The 20,340-nt window shown below is 40.5% G+C and overlaps 1 protein-coding gene across 1 annotated transcript; it reads right to left on the bottom strand.

Moving 5' to 3' along the window:
- Positions 1-1,635: 1,635 nt before the first annotated feature.
- LOC135715162 (transmembrane protease serine 9-like) lies at positions 1,636-19,962 on the bottom strand. The gene is made up of 9 exons (XM_065238562.1): positions 19,718-19,962; positions 4,291-4,388; positions 4,113-4,228; positions 3,778-4,043; positions 3,382-3,714; positions 3,239-3,324; positions 2,408-3,179; positions 2,248-2,349; positions 1,636-2,189 (listed from the first exon to the last, which is right to left on the bottom strand). Exons 1-9 carry the CDS (start codon positions 19,848-19,850, stop codon positions 1,636-1,638), a joined length of 2,460 nt encoding a protein of 819 aa, XP_065094634.1. The 5' UTR covers positions 19,851-19,962.
- Between the last annotated feature and the right edge of the window lie 378 nt (positions 19,963-20,340).

Here is a 20,340-nt window from a genome sequence, read left to right as displayed (position 1 = left end):
AAATTAAATGTAATTTATTTTAAATTTGGAACAATTAAAGAGTTAAATAAAGAGAATGTGAGAGCAGCAAATAAAGCACGATTGCAGCAGCGCTTTCTTCTTTTTTAACAAATTTAAATAATTCAGAAATGATGCCACTCTCCTGTTTTGCCAAGGGCTCTCACTATTTCTCAGCGTAGACTTATGTGATTTTAGCCTTCATTGATTCGTGTACCTATTTTGCTGTTGGTACCACCGTCTGACGCTAACTGGCTGACAATATATTGGAAACTTTTGACTTTCCCCACTGCTTGCCCTGCTGCTGTAAAATAGGATGGGTTGTCCATGTTGACATCGGTGAGACCAGCCACAGATGAGCATTCGGTCGTTGAGCTTCCTCTGCATATCAGAGCGGTGTTGTGCTAATTGTGCAACATCACCAGTCAAATCAAAGTTTTTGAGGTGCATCATAACGAAGTTTTTGAGATGCACCAAAGCAACCCACGGTTTGCAATACGGCCAATTTCACCAACTTGTCGACATGAATACACAAAAGCTAGCTCGAAAAACCCATAAATATATGTATCTCCTTGGTGATCATCGATTCAACCAATGATTTTCTTGTATTTGAAGAACATCTACCAATTCAATCTTCGTAATTTTTTTTTTCAAAAATAAAGTATAATGATTATTTAAACTAACTCTTTGATTTCTTGGGTGCCACAATAATTATTACTATACTATTTGTAAGTCGGTTTTCAAGTTTTTTCATAGTAGACGGATTTTAGTAAAATTAGCGGCATTTTTAGCGGTTTTTCTAAAATAGCTCTAACTTCCTACACACTCATCCAAATAAGCCAAATGAGCCAGTAGCCAAAAAATTAGAAATCTATCTTTTTAAGCTCGTACAGCTGTTTTTTTTCTGAAATGTACGGACAGTTGTGCGCACAATTTTGAGATACACTGTATGTACATGATGCAATTGATTCATTCTTATGCCGTGGATACACTTGGATGACAAACTATGAGCTTGGGCATTATTTGTATAGTAATTATTAGCACTATACTGCTCTTTTCAGCATAGTTGTCCCATTCGTTAAAATAGCAAGCTGAGAAAAACGCTGTTGTAGATAATTTACGCTATGGGCTCTTGTGGATTGGACAACATAGTTTTGGTATTTTTAGCAACATTTTCAAATCAAAGTAGGAAACTTATCGAGTACATTGTAAAGTGATGGTATTGTCAACGATTCTAATGTATAACTCATTTTCGCTAGAAATGCTAATGGGACTGTTAAGCCGCACAGGGCAGTAAACAACAACTATACAAAAACTATACAAGTGTGACTATGGATGTGCTCAAATTATATTATACAAATAATGCTCATGTTCATAGATTGTCATACAAGTGTATCCGTGGTATTACGCTCATATTGTAGCACGATAATGTGGCTTCTTAAATGATTTAGAATTTCTTTGATTCTTAAAATTGGTAGGCGCCATACTTTTTGATGTGTCCTTATATTTATTTGTGTACAACAACAGCTTTCGATTTTGATAATAAAAAAAAAACTCCAAACTTTTTACCTTCATAGTACGCTTTGAGTATTTTTGCATTCCAGCGAACCTCAATCAGTCAATATCAATTTTACTTATTCAAAAACCTGGACAACAAACCGTCAGCAGCTCGTAATTGCAGTAGGATAAACCACTCGCACTCGCACCCTCGCAGTGGCTGTGGTGCACACATCTTCCGGTCTGCCCAGAGCTGAGGGTGCAATGACCACCCGGATAGAGTTCAATTGACTTCACTATACTGAACGATGACGCTGGGCTGGGAAATGGATTAACCGGTAATCGCCGTTGTACCGGTGTCGGTTGATAGTGAATACTGTTGATCAAGGGAGTTATGTAAGGCTTGGGCCAAAGTTGCACTAGCGTAGGTGCTGGTGACGAGGGAGTTTGTGAACGTGAGCTATAGACTGTTGGTTGCTGGTGAATAGTTATTACGCGGCTTGACTGTGGGACATCGAGCTCCGATGATTTGACAATTCCCACATTGTTGGATGACGGTTGGTGGTGTTGAATGGGAATTGAACGCAATGTTTGGAGGATATCATCCGTTCCAGAGGGGATGTGATTTAATTGTGTACCGTAGATTGTCAGCATCAATGGTTCGTCATCGTCATCTTCTTGTAGATTATGATGAACTGAAAATAAAAATAAATCTGAAACATGGTAAAATTCTAATTATGATTGAATACTCACTGGAAGCGGTAGCTAATGGTGTTAGTCCGCCTGGAACCAATCGATTTCCATACGGTCTCAACCGTTTATCAGTAGCTATCAATCCTGGTAGAACGAAGGACACTGTGAATAAAACAAGTTCATGTATACATTTTATTTATTACCAACTTGTCAATATTACCAAGCTGACTCTCGTAGGGAAAGCTACCACGATTCACTGCATTAATACTATTAATGTCATCATAATCGATCCGGGAGTTCACAGCATTTTCCGTTCGGTTCAGTACAATTGACTCGATCCAATCATAAAAAGATGATATTCGAGTAGCAACGAATAGATTGCCGGTTCCTCCACATTCCTCACCGAGAGTGTTTATTCCATAAACATAGGGGATTACATTGTCTCGTCGGAAGTTGGAAATGGGCCCTCCAGGTTCCAGTTTGCAAATACCCGGAACAAGGGCAACGGGATTCTCCGCACAAACGAAATCCCCATTGAAACCACCGGGTAGTTGACTTCTGAACTGGGCGCTGTAGTTGTCATTGCATCGTCCATTGTCTAGGAAGAACGCCGTGAGGATCTTCAGAGGGACATTCGATACTTGCGCTGTCAATTCTCTAGACGTATCCGGTCCGTACGCAGAATAGAACACGATTGGTTCCGGAATTTTGTCCTTTCTCCAGATACAAGCCGGGGCAACGATTTGGTAGATCTTTTCCGGGTTGTAGAATTTGTCCAATCGTAACACGGCAATGTCGTGGTACCGCTTTCCAGGAACGTACAGAGGATGACGGTTGATTTCGGTGATGTTGATCAGTTCATCGTTCGCCAGTATTTGAGTCGGTTCCAGATTGTTATGTTTAGTGCAGCTGGCAGAAGTTACCACATGCCGGTAGTCGATCAGGGCTCCACTGCATTGATTGAAGCTTTTGCCGTCGCGGTTGAGTTGGACCTGAAACAGGAGTGCTTATAAACACCCACCTCTGAATCCAGATTAGCTCTAATACATACCCGAAAGAAAGGTGAATTATTCTGCGGTGAAATTCGGCTATCCGAGAATTTCCTCGAAGACAAGCACTGTGATTGGCGAGCACATTCTGTAAAAGTCAAATGTAACAATTTCAACCATTTCAACAGCTTGCTTTTAATCTCACCCAAAGGATCAACGGTGACGTTTACGATTGACCTAATCCAGCCCACGTAGCTTGATACCTTGGTGTAAACTCCGAACGATCCATCCCAGCATCCCGTCCCGAATGAAGTCACCCCGACCAAAAACGGTATCGCTTTATTGACGTCCGACAGTTCAACTTGAATCGGACCACCGGAGTCTCCTTGACAGGTGTCCTTCTTCGGTGTTTTCGCACAAAACTGATCCGACGAGAGGCCTCGGAAAAGCGATCTCGGTCGTGGTAGCATGCTGTTACAAGTTTCGTAATCGTAATAGTTCAACGTAGCTTTCTGCAGCGTTGGACTTTGATCGGATGCTGAGAAATCAATTTGGTGGTTAAACGTATTCAATTCACTATTTCCCTCTTATACATACTCACCGTAGTCAGTAACGCCATAACCTGCCACCTGGAGGCGACCGGTGAACTGTTGAATATTGTCTGTTGTCCACAAACAAATGGGACACACCGAAACATCCAGCCTTGCCTCCCGCTCTAGCTCGATCAGTGCGATATCGTAGTATTTCTGAGATCGTTTGTAGTTTGGATGTGCAATGAAACTGCGTATTTTAATATCCTGAGCATAGGCATCATCTTCTGTCGAGGCGAGATTGGTGTCCCCCATTCGAACCATATCCGGGGGAACGCTAGCATTAGAAAATACAAATAATTAATAATAATAAAAAAAATACATTCCTATCAAGAGAATTACAAACCTCCTATCGTCAAACCCACAATGGCCAGCCGTGATGACATACCGAGAAGATATTAGCGATCCACCACAACCGTAGTCCACTCTCCCGGTTAGATTATTTGTCCACCCAATCACAACCTTTTGCGAAAATAGTTATTATTGAATTCATTCTTAGCATTGTCTAAAACTAAGACACTTACCACGTGGGGAAACTCACTACGAAATGCTCGCAATCCTCCTAGTATGTAAAATCCCAGGGCACTGGACACATCGTTACTGTAGAAGCGATTAGGGCAATCTGGAAGCAGGTATTGGATAGTTTTGAAGGTGAGTGAGTTAAACATGTTGTTTTAAGCAGGATCTTCTTCTTCTTCTTCTTCTTCTTCGCATTTCAAGCTTATTAATTGAAAGTTTCCGATGCCTGTACCATTTTTGCATCAGCATAATTGTGTAGCAAGGCAAGTACAATCATACTCTATGCCTAGGGAAGTCGAGACATTTTCCAACCCGGCAAATTCCTAGACCGATCCGGGCCTCTTCTTCGTACGCTTTCTGCTACTTCTCCGTATGGTTAATGTTACCAGTGGGTGTGTGTGTTTTTTTTTGTAGTGCTACAACTAGACCATAATGGCATAGCGTAGATACTTTAAAGAACCTTTAAATTGCCACAAGGTAAGTAACATCTCCAGAAGTGGTAATTGTAGTCATGGGCACTCACTTTGAATCCGTTGGTTTTGTTTTCAATGTATTGGCACAAGATGGGTTTGACACGCTTCAGGTCGATTCTAGTCTCATAACCCATATTCATCTGAGCATGTTCCGGTCATATCTCTGGATCCAGTGGACCAACTCTAACAATATTAAAAGCCGTTCTATGGTACCACAATACCTTTCATTTTGAGGCAGTGGTTGATGAGATTACGATCTTACACTTTTGTATTACAATCACACATAGTATGTCATAGTATGTATGACCGGAACATGTGTTGGAAGTTCGAACGCAAGTGGAGTGCCGTAACAGTACTTGAGGAAAAACTTCCTCCAAGTATGACAGCCAACCAGAGTGGACGAGGAAAGAGTCAGATAAGCCTGACTTCCTCCAACCCAGCTGAAGAATCAAAAAGGGTTTCTCTCATGCAATTTCCTAAGATAAACATTACCTCTCGGAAACAAAAACGTACACAGAATTCTTAGACCATCAATAAAACTATTTATTTAATAAGAATTCAGTACTGCATAAAGGTTACATTGATATGTTATGATTCCCCTACTAATTATCTGATAACAAGTTGATCTATCGATAACTAATAGACAGATTACACTAGGCTCATTCAGCTTCGGAAACACTTAATAGAGACCTGAGCTAGCGAGAGCGAAATGGCTCTAATGAGAGAACATCCCAAGCAACAATTTTTGTTTTATTTAAGTTTTATAGCAGTTGATATAACCAAATTATAAAACCTTCACTGACGACCACATTGCTTTAACAATCTCCTGAGAACCGCAATACAGCCATGTCATGGCCAATTGGCCCAGTTTTAATGCAGTTATTAAAACTTGATATGCGAACTACTTTAGGAGCATAGGATTTATGTCAGTTTTATCACACTCTAGACGTGATTGTTAAAAATGAAAACATAAAACCTCCTCCAGGTCAGAAAGTTTTAACAGCCTTCTAATGACTACCATAAAACTATATTACAACCGCATAAATCGCTCCTGAAGAAGTTGATAAAACATGATACGCAAAACATTTTGACAACTTTGAAGGTTTTAAGTTGGGGTTTTTGGATGATAGTTAATATTGAGAAATATTTTATTGTGGTTTTATTCTTTCGATGTTTGATGTGGAATCATGATCCTTGTCAGTTGGTAATAATGGCTGATATTATTGTACATTGAAAATAAGACGACTTTATTGTAATTTTAAACCAATCTGTATATGCTTCACAGCATGCCGTGCAATATTTATGGTGATTATTATACCAAATAGGAGCATAAATTTAGTGCACCATATGAATACTAAAATATAGGGATATTTTTAATTTGTCTGCATTAGCACCATGCATTAAAGAGTCATTCAAAGATTATCTATTTAGTACAAAACTTTTACTACTGTTGAGCAATAACCAGTCACATATTATTTAATTATACATAGATGTATGAAAGTGTTTTATTGCCTATCAATTAAAGCGTAATTATTCATACTGTGTGAAATTTGTTCATACGGCGACATTTTTTTTCGTTATAACTTGCTACTCCTTAAAAATACCTCAATATAACATATTCTCCTAGATTGGAATTCTATAGCATAAAATAAACCTAATGGTTGTATCTTAGCATTCCGTAGTCCGAATTGAGAGCGTTAAGTTATATTTAAGCTATATAACTAGCTTGCTGGTTTTATTCGGTACAGCGAATCAAAACAAAACAAAAACCATGACCACCTGTCAAAAAGTCAACATTCCAAGCGATCCTCCTATTTTCGCTTGAAATCAAGATGTAAGAAATGCTTATTGGATCCACTAAAAGCTTTTTCAATACAAGGTTTAAAGCCGTGATGTCAATAGTGGCCATCTCCAAACGGATTTAGTGAAACTGTCGGCGTTGCTTTAAGAAGGGTTCGTGGATCTTTCGGAAGTGTATCGGAAAGCCGCTTGTTCAATATTTTTAAGAGCTCCTTCACCGCACTGTGCCTTATGTAGGGATCGTATAACTGTAGTTCCTCCAGGAGTTTCATATTGTCGATCGTCTCATCTTCATCGTGTTCAGAAGCACTGAAGGGGTTTTCATTTGATATATCTGAATAGATTTGTTTTTTATAATTACAAAAAATTTCAGAGTATTTTTTGTTGTAGCAGTATATTTCTTATCTGTGAATCTTAGGCCTCTGATAAAGATGATAGTTGTAATGAAGCTTTAATGAAGGTCTAAGACTGCTTCAAGTTTTATATCGGTCATAAAAAGTGTACCATAAAACATAATTGTATGTTTTGTTTTGGTTTTATTCTTCAGTTATAAGTAGTGATGCAGAACCACCTTACAGCTACCGTTAAAACTATGAAGTCTGAGTTTTAATTTAGTAGTCATAAAACAGTTTTATAGACGACTTGACGGCCTGATTTTATGACAAGCACACAAAACCGTAATACAACCACAGGCTGGAAGGGATGCTATGATAAAACAATGATAAAATAAGAATAAATCTTCCAAGCATTTAGATTGTTACTTGGGATTGAATCTGCTTATGGTTGTGAAAGAGACAACCTGAGTAAAAGAATAGAATCTATACTATAAATGAAAATTGAATTTCAACACTTCCCCTCAATTTTGCATTTTTATCATTTTCATGAATCCATCTAACTTAGCTCTTACTAGGGGGTTGGTTAGAAAATCAGCGATTTGATCGTTTGTTGGAACATATTTAGCTATGAGCTTTTTCTCTTTAATCTGTTCCCTGATGTACATGAATTTTACATCTATGTGCTTCGTCCTCTGATGTTCCCTTGGCTCCTCTGCAATTCTAATACAGGGTATGTTATCTTCAAATATAGTGAATGGAATCGACAGAATTCCAATCTCACTCAATAGTTGAGACAACCATATCCCTTCCTTAGAAGCATTGCAAAGTGAAACCAATTCTGCTTCTGTTGATGAAAGAGTCACTATCTGTTGTCGTTTGCTGCTCCAGGACACAGTGTTCCCATACACCATGAACATGCTGCCAGAGTTCGATTTACGGCCTTCTTCGTCGTTCGCAAAATCGGCATCCGCGTATCCGATCAATGCCATCGCCTTGGTGTATCTTTCGTATATCATCCGTGCCTTCTTCGTGCCTTTAAGGTATCGGAGAATTCGCTTCAGTCCCGTCCAATGTTCCTCTGCAGGTTCACTCTGAAATTGACTGAGAATTCCAACTGAAATGGTTATATCAGGCCTTGAAATCAAGGCTAGGTATTGAAGATATCCAAGTAATTCCTTATAAGGTCCTTTTGTCTGATTAGTTGACTTCTTCCATTTGACATTAGGATCCATAGGGATGGCAACCGGGTTGCAATCAGACATACAAAACCTATCCAGAACTTTATCAATATATGACTCTTGAGACAAAGTCATTTTTCCAACAACTGCATCATAATGAATATCCAAACCGAGGAAATTATTTTCCTCATTCAGATCCTTCATTTTGAAATGTTTGGAAAGTTCATTCTTAACCCAAAAAATATTGTCCAGATCTTACCCAAAAATCAAAATATCGTCAACATACAAGATAATTATGATTTTTCTGTTCTTACATACATAACCACACGAGTCACTGTTTAGTCTCTTGAAGTCCATATCTGTCATTGTTTGATCAAATCTAAGATTCCAACTTCTTCCGGCTTGTTTCAGCCCATAAATGCTCTTGATTAACTTACATATTTTATCATCTTCATTGTCCAAATTAGGTAGTCGCATGTAAATGGTTTCTTCAAGAAAACCATTCAGAAAAGCTGTTTTCACATCCATTTGATGGATAATCCACTTCTTTTGTACAGCGACTGACAAAAGTGTACGAACACTAGTCATTTTGGCCATTGGCGAAAAAGTTTCACAAAAATCCATTACAGGACGTTGTGAACAACCTTTTGCCACAAGACGTGCTTTATATCGATGTAAATTATCATTAATCTTTATCGTGAACACCCACATTGAGTTAATGGCTTTTCTTCCATTTGGAACACTGCCAACTAACGTCCAAGTGTTGTTCTCATATAAAGACTGTAACTCCTCATCGATAGCATCCTTCCATATTGGCCAATCGTCACGTTTCTTGAGTTCGTTGATGTTTTGTGGAATATTATCAATACAATTGATCGCTAAAAAATTAGTCTCGTATTCATTCAGCCAACCTGGAACTCTTGAATTCCTCTAGCTTCTGCGTAACACCGTTTCATTTTCATCCTAGTCTGGTTCAGAATCCGATATGGCTTCCTCGAATTCTTCTGAAGATATCACACTGTTATCATCATTTTCAGTTATAAAGTTCATTCCAGTTTGATCACACGTATCAAAAACCTCTACAACCGGCAAATCTGCCACGTTGTCTTCAAATTGGTTATTTTGAGCATCCGTTCGATCACAACTGATGAAAAAAGACATAGATTCATCAAACACGACATCTCTTGAAATTATAATTCTTCTTTTTACATTATTCCAAAGACGATATCCATTTGGAGCATATCCAACAAGACCCAAACGTTCACTCTTCTTGTCCAATTTTCTACGGTTTTCTTTATTAATATGTGCATATGAAGTACATCCGAAAACCCTCAAATTTCTTACATTTGGAACAGACCCAAACCACATTTCGTACGGTGTTTTAGCCAAGGTTGCAAAGACTCATTTCAGCTAAAACAATGTTTTTCTAAATTATGAAATAATTAGATGCCATGATCAAATTTTGAATTGGTAGGATACAAGAAGAGGTTGCAAAGAATGTGTTTGACATATTAAACCTGTTTATTTCACTTCATGAGAGTCACAATCAGCGATTTTTCACAAACTCACTCACTCACTCACTCACTCACTCAGCGATCAGCAAATCGCTGATTGTGACTCATAGAAAGCAAAATTTACAGGTTTTATGTTTCCAACGCATACTTTATAACCTCTTCATGTAAGTTACAAGTAAAACATGCCATCATACCATCTTTTGGTTTTATTATTTCGAAAAACATTATTTTAGCTGAAATGAGTCTTTGCAACCTTGGTTTTAGCTTCCGTCAAAGAACTGGTTGGACTTCTGTTTGTAACGTATGTTGATACATAAATAGCCTCACCCCATAGCTCATAAGGAGCACCACTATCGTATAACATACTTCTTACCTTTTCCATGAGGGTCCGGTTCATACGCTCACTTACACCATTTTGCTGAGGTGTGTATGGAGTCGTTGGAACCATCAGAATCCCTCTTTCGCGACAAAACGAAACAAATTCTTTACCAAAATATTCTCCTCCATTATCCGTTCTTAGTTTGGAAATACGAGTTGAGAAATGGGAAGTAGCAAAAGCTTCAAATTCTTTGAACTTTTGAAGAACCTCATCCTTGCTTTTTATAAGATACACCATCACAAAGTGCGTGTAATCGTCTATAAAACTCACAAAATACTTATACCCGTCATATGTCTTATCTGACATTTGACCGCACACATCTGAATGAACTAGTTCCAAAGGTCTTTTGGACCTTGGTCTATTACCGCTGTTGAATGGGTCTCGAGAATGTTTTGCTTCTACACACGGTTTGAAAATTGTAGAATCACTTGCCAATGAAGACGGTTGGAAATCCAACCCTTCAACCATTTTGTCCTTGGCGAGCTTCAACAAATTTGTATCCCCCAAATGTCCAAATCGTTTATGCCATACAGTTAAATTTGTATTTGTTTTACCAAAACATGCTTTTTCATGTAGATCAACAAGGTTCACATCGAGTTGGTAGAGTCCACCGACCCTTACCCCTCTTGCGATCACCTTTCCGACTTCGTCACGAATCATAACCCAACCATTCTCAAAGTGGACCGACTTCCCAGAAGACTCAATACGGGAGACAGATAGCAAGTTGCAATGTAGTTCGGGAATGAAAAGCACATTGTACAAATCCAAAATCACTTTATTTGATCCAACTTTGCTTCTGAGGGACACATTTCCCCTTTGTTTACCAACAATGTTTGCTCCTTCTTAAGCTGTAGCAATCTTCACCTCCTTACACTCCCATAATTCGCTGAACGCTTTCTGTTCTCGGAGCATGTGCTCCGACGCACCGCTGTCCAAAAAACACGGGAATTTAGTGGGCATCTTCACAGGCATCTCGAGAATTGGCATCATCATCACACGCTGCTCACGGACATTGTTTTCTTTCGTTTTCAACTTCATTTGTTCCGAAGACGAATTGACGGGCTGGCGACCGGTGTTCGCAGAATGGGTCAAAGGTACTCGTACTACAAACGACCCCTCTCCACGAGCCACCAAGGCCACTCTTTCCTGCGATTCATGTCGGTTTCTTCCTGCTTGACGCTGCTCTTTTGCCTTTTTACGACGCAACAAGAAGCATGACTTTTTCTTATGACCAGGCTGCCACATTCGAAACAAGTCAATTGCTTCCTTGGTCGCTCCTGATTTTGGCCACGACCTCCCACCAGCGCGACTTGGGAATTGCTGCTCGGGCCAGGTCTGCTCTCCACCTCCGCGTCCAGAAAAACACGTTTTACTGCTTCCAACGACATCATGGTTAGATCTTCTTTCCGTAGTACCGATAATGCTGTCACCACGTGACCGAATTCCTTGGGGATGGCCACCAAAAGTGTGTTAAGCTTATCCGTATGTGAAATTACTTCGCCCATTCCTTCGAGCAGGCGGATCAATTCATCATGTCCACAGAACAGTTCCTTTAGCGACGCATAACCAACGTCTTTTAAAGTATAAAGACGAGAACGTAGCCCGAGCATGGCTACTGTTCCTTTTGGTTGGTAAATGTTCTGAAGTCGGTCAATAATTTCCTTAGCATATTTGCTTTCGAAAACGTAGGCCATAGCTTCAACACCAATGGTCATAAAAAGCTCGTTAACGGCTGCGCCATCATCTTTTATTCGCTTTTTCATTTTGATTACCCTTGCAGCTTCAGCCGCAGCATCCGCCACCGGCACAGCATAATCTTCTTCAGTTGGAATCCTTTCGAGTGTGTAAAACAACTCTTCCTGGATAAGATGGTGTTCCATGCGTTTCAACCAGAACGGAAATGATTTCTCATCTCCTCTGAATACCGGAACCACCACACGTCTAACTTTATCCATCTCGATCAGAAAATATAATCCAATAGATTCCGAATAAAAACCAGTTAGATTTTACAAAAATCCTATTGAATCCTTTTTCTGGGCCCATAACCTGTTGGAAGTTCGAACGCAAGTGGAGTGCCGTAACAGTACTTGAGGGAAAACTTCCTCCAAGTATGACAGCCAACCAGAGTGGACGAGGAAAGAGTCAGATAAGCCTGACTTCCTCCAACCCAGCAGCCATCCATGACTACTGTGCAAGAAGGTGCCGGTATCAGTTTGGGTGATTGTCTATGGAGGAACATGATAGTTTGGGTTTTGGAGGCATTGATTTTGATTTTTCAAGTTTTTGCATAGTCAGCAAAGGTGTCAAGGCATCGTTGTAGTTTGTTTGTAATTTCGCGAGGCATTCTGCCCTTGACTGATATCGCGGTATCATCTGCGAACAGGAAGAACACGCAACCGTCTCCGAGGGGAGGATTGTCAGAAGTATACAAGCTGTAGAGCAAGGGGCCCAACAAACTGCCTTGCGGAATGCCTGCCGGGATGGAAAATTTGTCGGAGAGACAACCATTCAACGATACCTTGAACGACCTTTGCTGAAGGTAGTTACGGGTAATTTTGACCAAATGCAACGGTAAATTGTAGTTGCAAAGCTTGTATATAAGTCCGTCATGCCAGACATTGTCAAACGCCTTTTCGACGTCTAGCAAGGCCGTGGCTGTGGACTTGGATACAGCCTTGTTACTTCGAATGTTGTTCATCACCCGTACTAGTTGATGAGTGGTGGAGTGCCCCTTCCTGAACCCAAACTGTTCCGGTAGGAGAATATTGTTTTCCTCCACAAACTTGAGCAATCTATTGAGAATGAGTTTCTCGAACAATTTGCTCAGCGCTGAGAGGAGGCTGATCGGTCTGTAGCTTGAAGGCAATGCTGGATCTTTACCGGGTTTGCGGATCAGTATTATTTTTGCTATCTTCCAGATGCTTGGAAAGTAGTGCAGCTCCAAGCATCTGTTGAAGATGGCAGTTAAAACTGCATAGACTTTCATGCTAAGCCTTTATATGATTAGGTTAAATACGCCGTCAAAACCGGGGGCCTTCATATTCTTTGAATATTTCAGCGCTGAGCAAATCTGTTCTACCGTAATTCTATCCTCCGGAGGCACGGCACAAGGGGAGTAATCTACATTGTGGACGCATTGCGTCACCTGGTTTTCGAGCGGACTTTGGATAGTTGAGCCAAGCAAATGCGATGCAGCAATATGATTGCCAATCGCATTTGCTTTCTCTTGTGGGGTTTTGAGCCGATTGTCATCATTTCCGACTCTGAGAGGTGGACGGGTTTGGGATGAGTTTTCAGCACCTTGGCTACCTTCTAGAATGGACGGGAGCGGTCATCCAGATTCTGGACAACACGCCCGAAACTTTCATTTCGGAGTGAGTCCATTCTGGAAGCAATCTGCCTGTTCAGATCGGCCATTTCACGTTTCCTCGCTAGATCTCCAGTGCTCTGAAACTGGCGTCTACGCACATTTCTCAAGCGAATCAGTAATTGGGTGTGGGAATCAATGGCAACAAACTTACCCCTCACAGGAACTTGTCGAACACACGTCTCGTCAGCCGCGGGTATGGCCTGGTGGAGTCCTTCCATTGCCCGGTCGATGTCCTCTACGGTGTCAAGCGGCGGATTTTCATCGATGTTTCTGTCGACCACATGCCCAAACTGCACCCAGTTGACATGATGGTAGTCTTTGCGTAGGCTTTGAGCAGGTGCCACGTGGGTGCCGACTTCAGCCACCACCGGTTGATAGTCGGAACTGAGATCGTTGATCGCCATCGGTTTGGATAGTCCAATGTTCAATAGAAAAAAGTCCAAAAAGTTCACTGTATACAGCCCATGCTGCGAGTGGTCGAAGAGCAGACGTCCGTTCTGATTCCGCTGATAGTTCCGCCATGCTTCGTGGTGGGCATTTAAATCGCCCCCAATGACGAATCGTGAGCTCGTGCGAGTGATGGTGGTCAGATCATGCTTGAATTGGATGCCTAATCCATTACTGGCAGCACACTGACGAGGGCAGTATACGGCGACGAACCGAACGTTTCCGGTTGGTGATTCCACCTCCACACTCCTCGATGATAGAAGTGCGAATATGCGGCAGCGTGCAGAACTTGATTCCTTTCTTGATGATGATCGCAACACCACCCCCCCTGGAGTCGATAAGATCAAGCCGGGTAACGTGGTGATCAGGCAACCAAAAACTGTCACCGGATTTAAGATGGGTCTCTGTTAGGAGGCCCACATCGATACTATGCTTGCGGAGGAAGTCAGCAAGCTCGAGTCTTTTTGCTCTTACAGGTGCCGACTCTGCCCAACTTGAATTCGGCTTCAACGCCCAGCAACGCCAGATCTGCGATGAGATCGTTAAGATGGGCATTTTTTACTACCAACGGAGGTAGTTTTACTTTTGCCGTGCTTGTGTCGGCAACGTCACCGAAATCTCCGACATCACTGCCGTTTGTCGCAGTGGCATCGTCGCGAGAAATCGTGCAACCGAACTGGCTCCGATTCTTCTTCCTCTTCTTGCTGCGCTTTCCTTTTGCAGCTCGCCGGGTATGCCCATCAATGGGAAGAACAGCAAACCTGTTCGATGTGGGCACACCGGAGCTTCCTTCACCGGGGTTCTGGTCCTTCACCGGGCTTCGCGAGCGATGCTTCCCCATTTCGGGGCACACACACGTACAACAGACCACGAAAGAGAGAGCGCGTACACTAACTAAGAAACTTTCCGAACAACTCAAGAGAGCGAGCTCTAACCGAACTAAACTGCTTGACGTTCAAGCAGAGAATGAATGAGGTTACATTGATATGTTATGATTGCCCTACTAATTATATGATAACAAGTTGATCTATCGATAACTAATAGACAGATTACGCTAGGCTCATTCAGCTTCGGAAACACTTAATAGAGACCTGAGCTAGCGAGAGCGAAATGGCTCTAATGAGAGAACATTGAATCTGCTTATGGTTGTGAAAGAGACAACCCGAGTAAAAGAATAGAATCTATACTATAAATGAAAATTGAATTTCAACAACATGCTCAGATGAATATGGGTTATGAGACTAGAATCGACCTGAAGCATGTCAAACCCAACTTGTGCCAATACATTGAAAACAAAACCAACAAAATCAAAGTGAGTGCCCATGACTACAATTGCCACTTCTGGAGATGTTACGGGCACCCTTGTGGCCAATGTGACAAAATTGGGTGTACCAACTCTTAAAATGTGAGTAAATCTTAAAACTCTTTAAAGTATCTACGCTATGCCATTATGGTCTAGTTGTAGTACAAAAAAAAAAAAAACACACACACACACACACTGGTACCATTAACCATACGGAGAAGTAGCAGAAAGCGTACGAAGAAGAGGCCAAGCGAATGGCGCTGATAAGGGAGATATCAAATAGAAAAAATAGCATGTTCCCGGAATGTTCCATTCGGTTAGAGTTAGTATTTTCATAGAATTTCAAGCTTTTTACGTCTACTAGTTCGTTGCAACCTTTTTCAATAAACTGAACTTGCCCTGGGGTTTGAGTTTGCCGGGCATCCAAGTGGTCCTCTGTTCAGGTTACGCTTAGGCCATTTGTTTAGAAACCAATCTACGGAACGCCCTAGTAAACCGATTTTGGCTAGCCTACTTTTGGCGGCTACAGGCTCTGCAAAGCTATTACTATTGAGCCTTCCAAATAAATGAATAGATAAAAAAATGTCAAAATATCTTTAAGTCATAAAAATGCTAACTTCTTGAGAACTGAGAAAACAATAATAATATGAGCCATCACGTAAGTATTATGCTTTATGCTTGATGTCATGTAGATTGCATACATGTAGGTGTAAACTTTGTGATCGCGCACGGGCAGAACTTCCCTACGTTGTGTTGATACGAAAAGAAATAGAAATAAAAACACACCGATTGTTCGGCCGTCCTGCCATGGCGGAGGCATGCGAGAAACTACTATTATTTATTGATAATGTATAGGACACAATACAATGCACAGCTGGTAGGGTAGTACCACACGTAGTGGACGTTTGCACAAACACTTTGTTTTATTTTGCAGGAAGAACATATTTAGGAGGCATTTTATAAACCTTAATAAGGTGATCGAAAATCATTAGGTTTTCTCACTGAGTCCGAGGCTGGAAATGTTGCAAGTTGAATAATATATCTGCTCTTATTTTTGCCCATTAAAACTCTATCAAACCATCTAACAAATTCAAGCCCCCAATAAGGTGACAGATAACCATAGTTTCACGTACCCATTTGCAAAACGTAAACAAAGGGATTGTTCTTCACCGCCGCAAGGGTTGTCTCCATGGGAAACCAAGTTTTCATCCCATAATTGGTATCCCTGAAGGATTCAAATATGTGGATCGAGTCCTAAAGAACATTTTCCAATGGTGGTTGCACTGCAGAATGTGCCAGTGTAACCACCCTGTAAGGTTTTAGGAATTTATTTAATGCTAATAATGATTTGAATTTTTATAAAGTTTCCTTGCCAGCAAACAATCCCTGAAAGATTTAAATATGTAGATTGAGTACAGAATGACTTTTTCCAATGATGGTTGCTCTAAAGGATGTGATCAATTTAAACTCAATAGAGTAAGGACATAGAGAAGCCTAAATGTATCCTTCCTTTGCGTGAAATCAATTAGCGCATTTTACCCCACAGTATTTCGAAAACAGGTTTTTGTATGCCTGTAAATGTTACCAATTTTATTAATTTATTTTTGTTCAGCATATCAATTGTAATCAATATTGCCAATAGCCTGAAACCACATTAAGATGATATTGCACCTTAATATCGATTCACTTTGTGGATTAAGCGGAGATCTTCCTTAGCATTTTATCCCCCTCTCGTTAAGTAAGTACTACATCAACATTTCCTTCCCTATCCCTAGTTATGGTAAAGATGGGCGTGGCCTGGAACAGCGACAGTCATGCTTCTGTTACTCTTGTTTAGATTGGAACCAATGTTTACTCCCCAGCATTATTCCTGAAAGTAGTAAGGCTGAGAATTTCAGAAGAGACGTGAGTGTCGCTAGTATCCAATCTACGAAGTATATCATAACAACGCTAACGCTAACGCTAACTAAACGGAGATCTTCCTTAGCATTTTACCCCCATCTTCTCTACATAAACATCTCCCATTCATCCCACTCATCCCACATCATCCCACTTAACATTTTTCATGTCGCGCAAAATTGTTCATGTCATACAACATGTTTCATGTTGTGCCAAATGTGTGGTGGAACGCAACATTTTCCATGTTGTGCAACATTTTTCTTGACCTAAAATACATTTTTCATGCCATGCAACATTTTTAATATGGTACAACATGTTTCATTATTTGGGCCAATGCAAAAATACAGCAACCGACTAAATTTTCAATAGCGACCAAAAATATCCATTCATCTAGATAAAATTGATTAAAAGCAGATTTTTAGCGATGGTCCCAACATTAGGCCATTTCCCCTGCTTACTATTTTATCCATTCCAATCGACAGAATTGTCCATAACGGGTGGCTGTCCATCCTGAGCTTGGTTGGCTAGGTGCGTTACACACAGACGCTGGTCTTTTATTATGATGAATATTAAATTATTGGCTGTTACTCGGCTCGATCGCGACTGTATCGTACAAATTGCGGATAACGAATTTCCTTCTCCTGAAACATTTCCTGGCTCGATAAATGGATAGCTTAAGCGCCACCTCTAGGGAGGAGTCGAGTCTTGTTTGCCTGGCTAGAAACCCAACCTCAGGGCGGGTTTGCTTAATCAAAACCAAAATCTTTATTGAGAACGAAACAGATTCTCCACAAAAAGAGGTCGTCTCAATTGTGACAAGAGAATAGTTGATGCTACCGATTTTTCTATCTCCTCACGAAAAACACCATTCACAAGTATCATCACTAATTCAAAAATCCCCGCCGATCGAGACACGTGAGTGGAGAGACTGATTTCCCGGCAGGCAGTCTAACCTTGGATACAAGAAACGGAAATAACAAAATGTAGAACGACGCGTAATGTTAGAACTCTCGAAACCAAAGTTACATATGAAATTTTAATACTTAACGGAAAAACTTTTACTGTAGACCATTTCAGTAAGTTTATTCAATTTTATAACCTAGTTTTTCATATTTGTGTTTCTTTCTTTTTTAGTTTCTCTACTGTGTGCGGATTTTGTTCTAGGTATTACTAGCTATAACGAAATAGCTGCCCGATGAATTGGTCGGCAAAGCAAATACCTGGTGGTTTGTGGTGGTATTGTTGCTAACGCCCAAAATCCAGCGAGCGGCGATGATGATACGGAGATTGCCAGTCGATGGATGGTCTCAAAGCTGGTACTGAAACTCGTTCCGAAATGGATCGACACTGCAGACGACGTTGAGGGGGTGTTGATGTTTTTACACGTGCACAGTTCCAAAAAGTCGTGTAAATTTCTGTTACTATGATGCACATAAATGGAGCGTTACCGAAATAATTAACGATCATTTTCAAACGACAAATCTCAGCAAGCCGGTTGAAACTCTTTCTCGCTCATACCGTTTTATTAAACTGTCTCGTTCAATCTATTTCTAGTTCCATTGTTTTTTTTACGAAAGAGAATGCATTCGAATCTTGAACTTTACAATGAGTTTCACAAACAGTGAACGTTTCCAGTGGCGGTTTGATATAAATTTGGGAAGGCAGCTTGTATACAAGTGTTTCGTTTTTATGCGGATTTCCGAAACGTTCCATTTTTGTAATAGTGATTGCAATTTAATTTATGTAAGCGTGAGCGTATTGGAATTAAAAAAAATAGATGGCAAAACAAATTATAAATTCAAAATCATGTTTGGGAATCCTTATATTTTATTGACATGAAAGGGACCACGCTACAAGTCAGTTAAAATGTGAGCCTCATATATTTTATGTGTTGTGCTCGATAGGGCGGGAATGGGCGATTAGGCCGAAGTAGATTTTTCCTCTATTGAGTGAAATTGATAAGCCCCTCCAAATGGCTCTCGAATGACTCTTATTAAATTTGGGTTTCCTAAATCCTTGAACGAAATGTACAGCTATCCCCCGAAGAACGCGTTACCCACTGAGTTGCACCCACTGCTTTTTCTCGGCGGGGTTTCAACCAGTCGGTCTGATTTTTTGAATGTGACGAAATGCTTTATTATCCCCTTATCGCCTGATCGAGTCATTCCTACCTTTTTACATTCATAATATAAGTTAATCAACTGCTAATGATGTTAGTTGTGAACCCTTTTATCTCATAGTTCTTCTGTAACGTTCAGAATCATAAGGGGCTAACTACGATGATCGGTTCTCTTCACATTGTTGCAATTAAGTGAGCTATTTCTTTCCAAAATTTCTCCAATGCACTGTAGTTGAAGGATGTATCAGTTAGCAAAAGCAAAATCAAATGCACCAAGAAATATTAATCCAGCCGAGATATTAACAAAAGACAAAATCGCTAGATCGATCGAATTGGGATTGGAATTTTTTTTCTCAAAATTCAAGAATAGTAGGGGAAATGCAGGTAATGTCGGCCTAAGTGTCCCTAATTTGGGCCCATACATAAATTCAGCAATCGACTAAATTTTCAATAGCAACCAAAAATATCCATTAGTAACGTCCCAATAACGCGTTCTTCTAGATAAAATTGATAAATAGCAGATTTTTAGCGATGGGCCCAATCTTAGATCCATAGGTCAACATTAGAGACATTTCCCCTATAAATATTCCTAATAATAATAGTAATAATAATTACCATCCAAGGAAGTCCGATTATAATATCCATCGGGTGGATCATCGATGAAGGCATTGTCTCCTCCCGCAGCCTTCAGCCAGCTGCTCACAATTAGCACGATCAACACCTTACCACAACACTTTTGCACCACCATTTGCCACTCAGATCAATCACCGATATATCTTATCAAACGGACTTTATTTTCGCAGATCACTTGTCTCGTCAACCGCGCGATAAACACTGAACTGTTTTGTCAGATCAAGCGCCGTTTTTTTCGCACTTCCCCAATATTGTCGCTTATGAATTAGAACACTTCTCTGGTACACAGATACCTACTAACACCACCAACAGCACAACCATCATGACAATCAACCGGCTATCAACCTACCCCAGGAATTTAATTGCTTCTGCCTTTGGACATTGCTACTGGCGGCATTCTCTTCTGGTTGGGTTTTATCTGTCGTTTACTCTTGCTGTTGTCATAAATATGCAACGCAACTTTTAATTATTGCAACACTTCGAAGCTGGCGCTACCACTACTACCAATTCGATGGCTGTTGCAATGAGCAGTCTTGTTGGACAAATTAATAAATCATCACCGCAAGTCCAGTGTACATTGTTGACAGCCGATTCATAAATAGAAC

The sequence above is a fragment of the Ochlerotatus camptorhynchus genome, unplaced genomic scaffold (genome assembly GCF_037179485.1).
Source record: "Ochlerotatus camptorhynchus isolate MF236.1 unplaced genomic scaffold, CSIRO-AGI_Acam_v1.1 ptg000827l, whole genome shotgun sequence".
Lineage (NCBI taxonomy): Eukaryota > Metazoa > Arthropoda > Insecta > Diptera > Culicidae > Ochlerotatus > Ochlerotatus camptorhynchus.
This window is presented reverse-complemented; position numbering and strand designations above follow the sequence as displayed.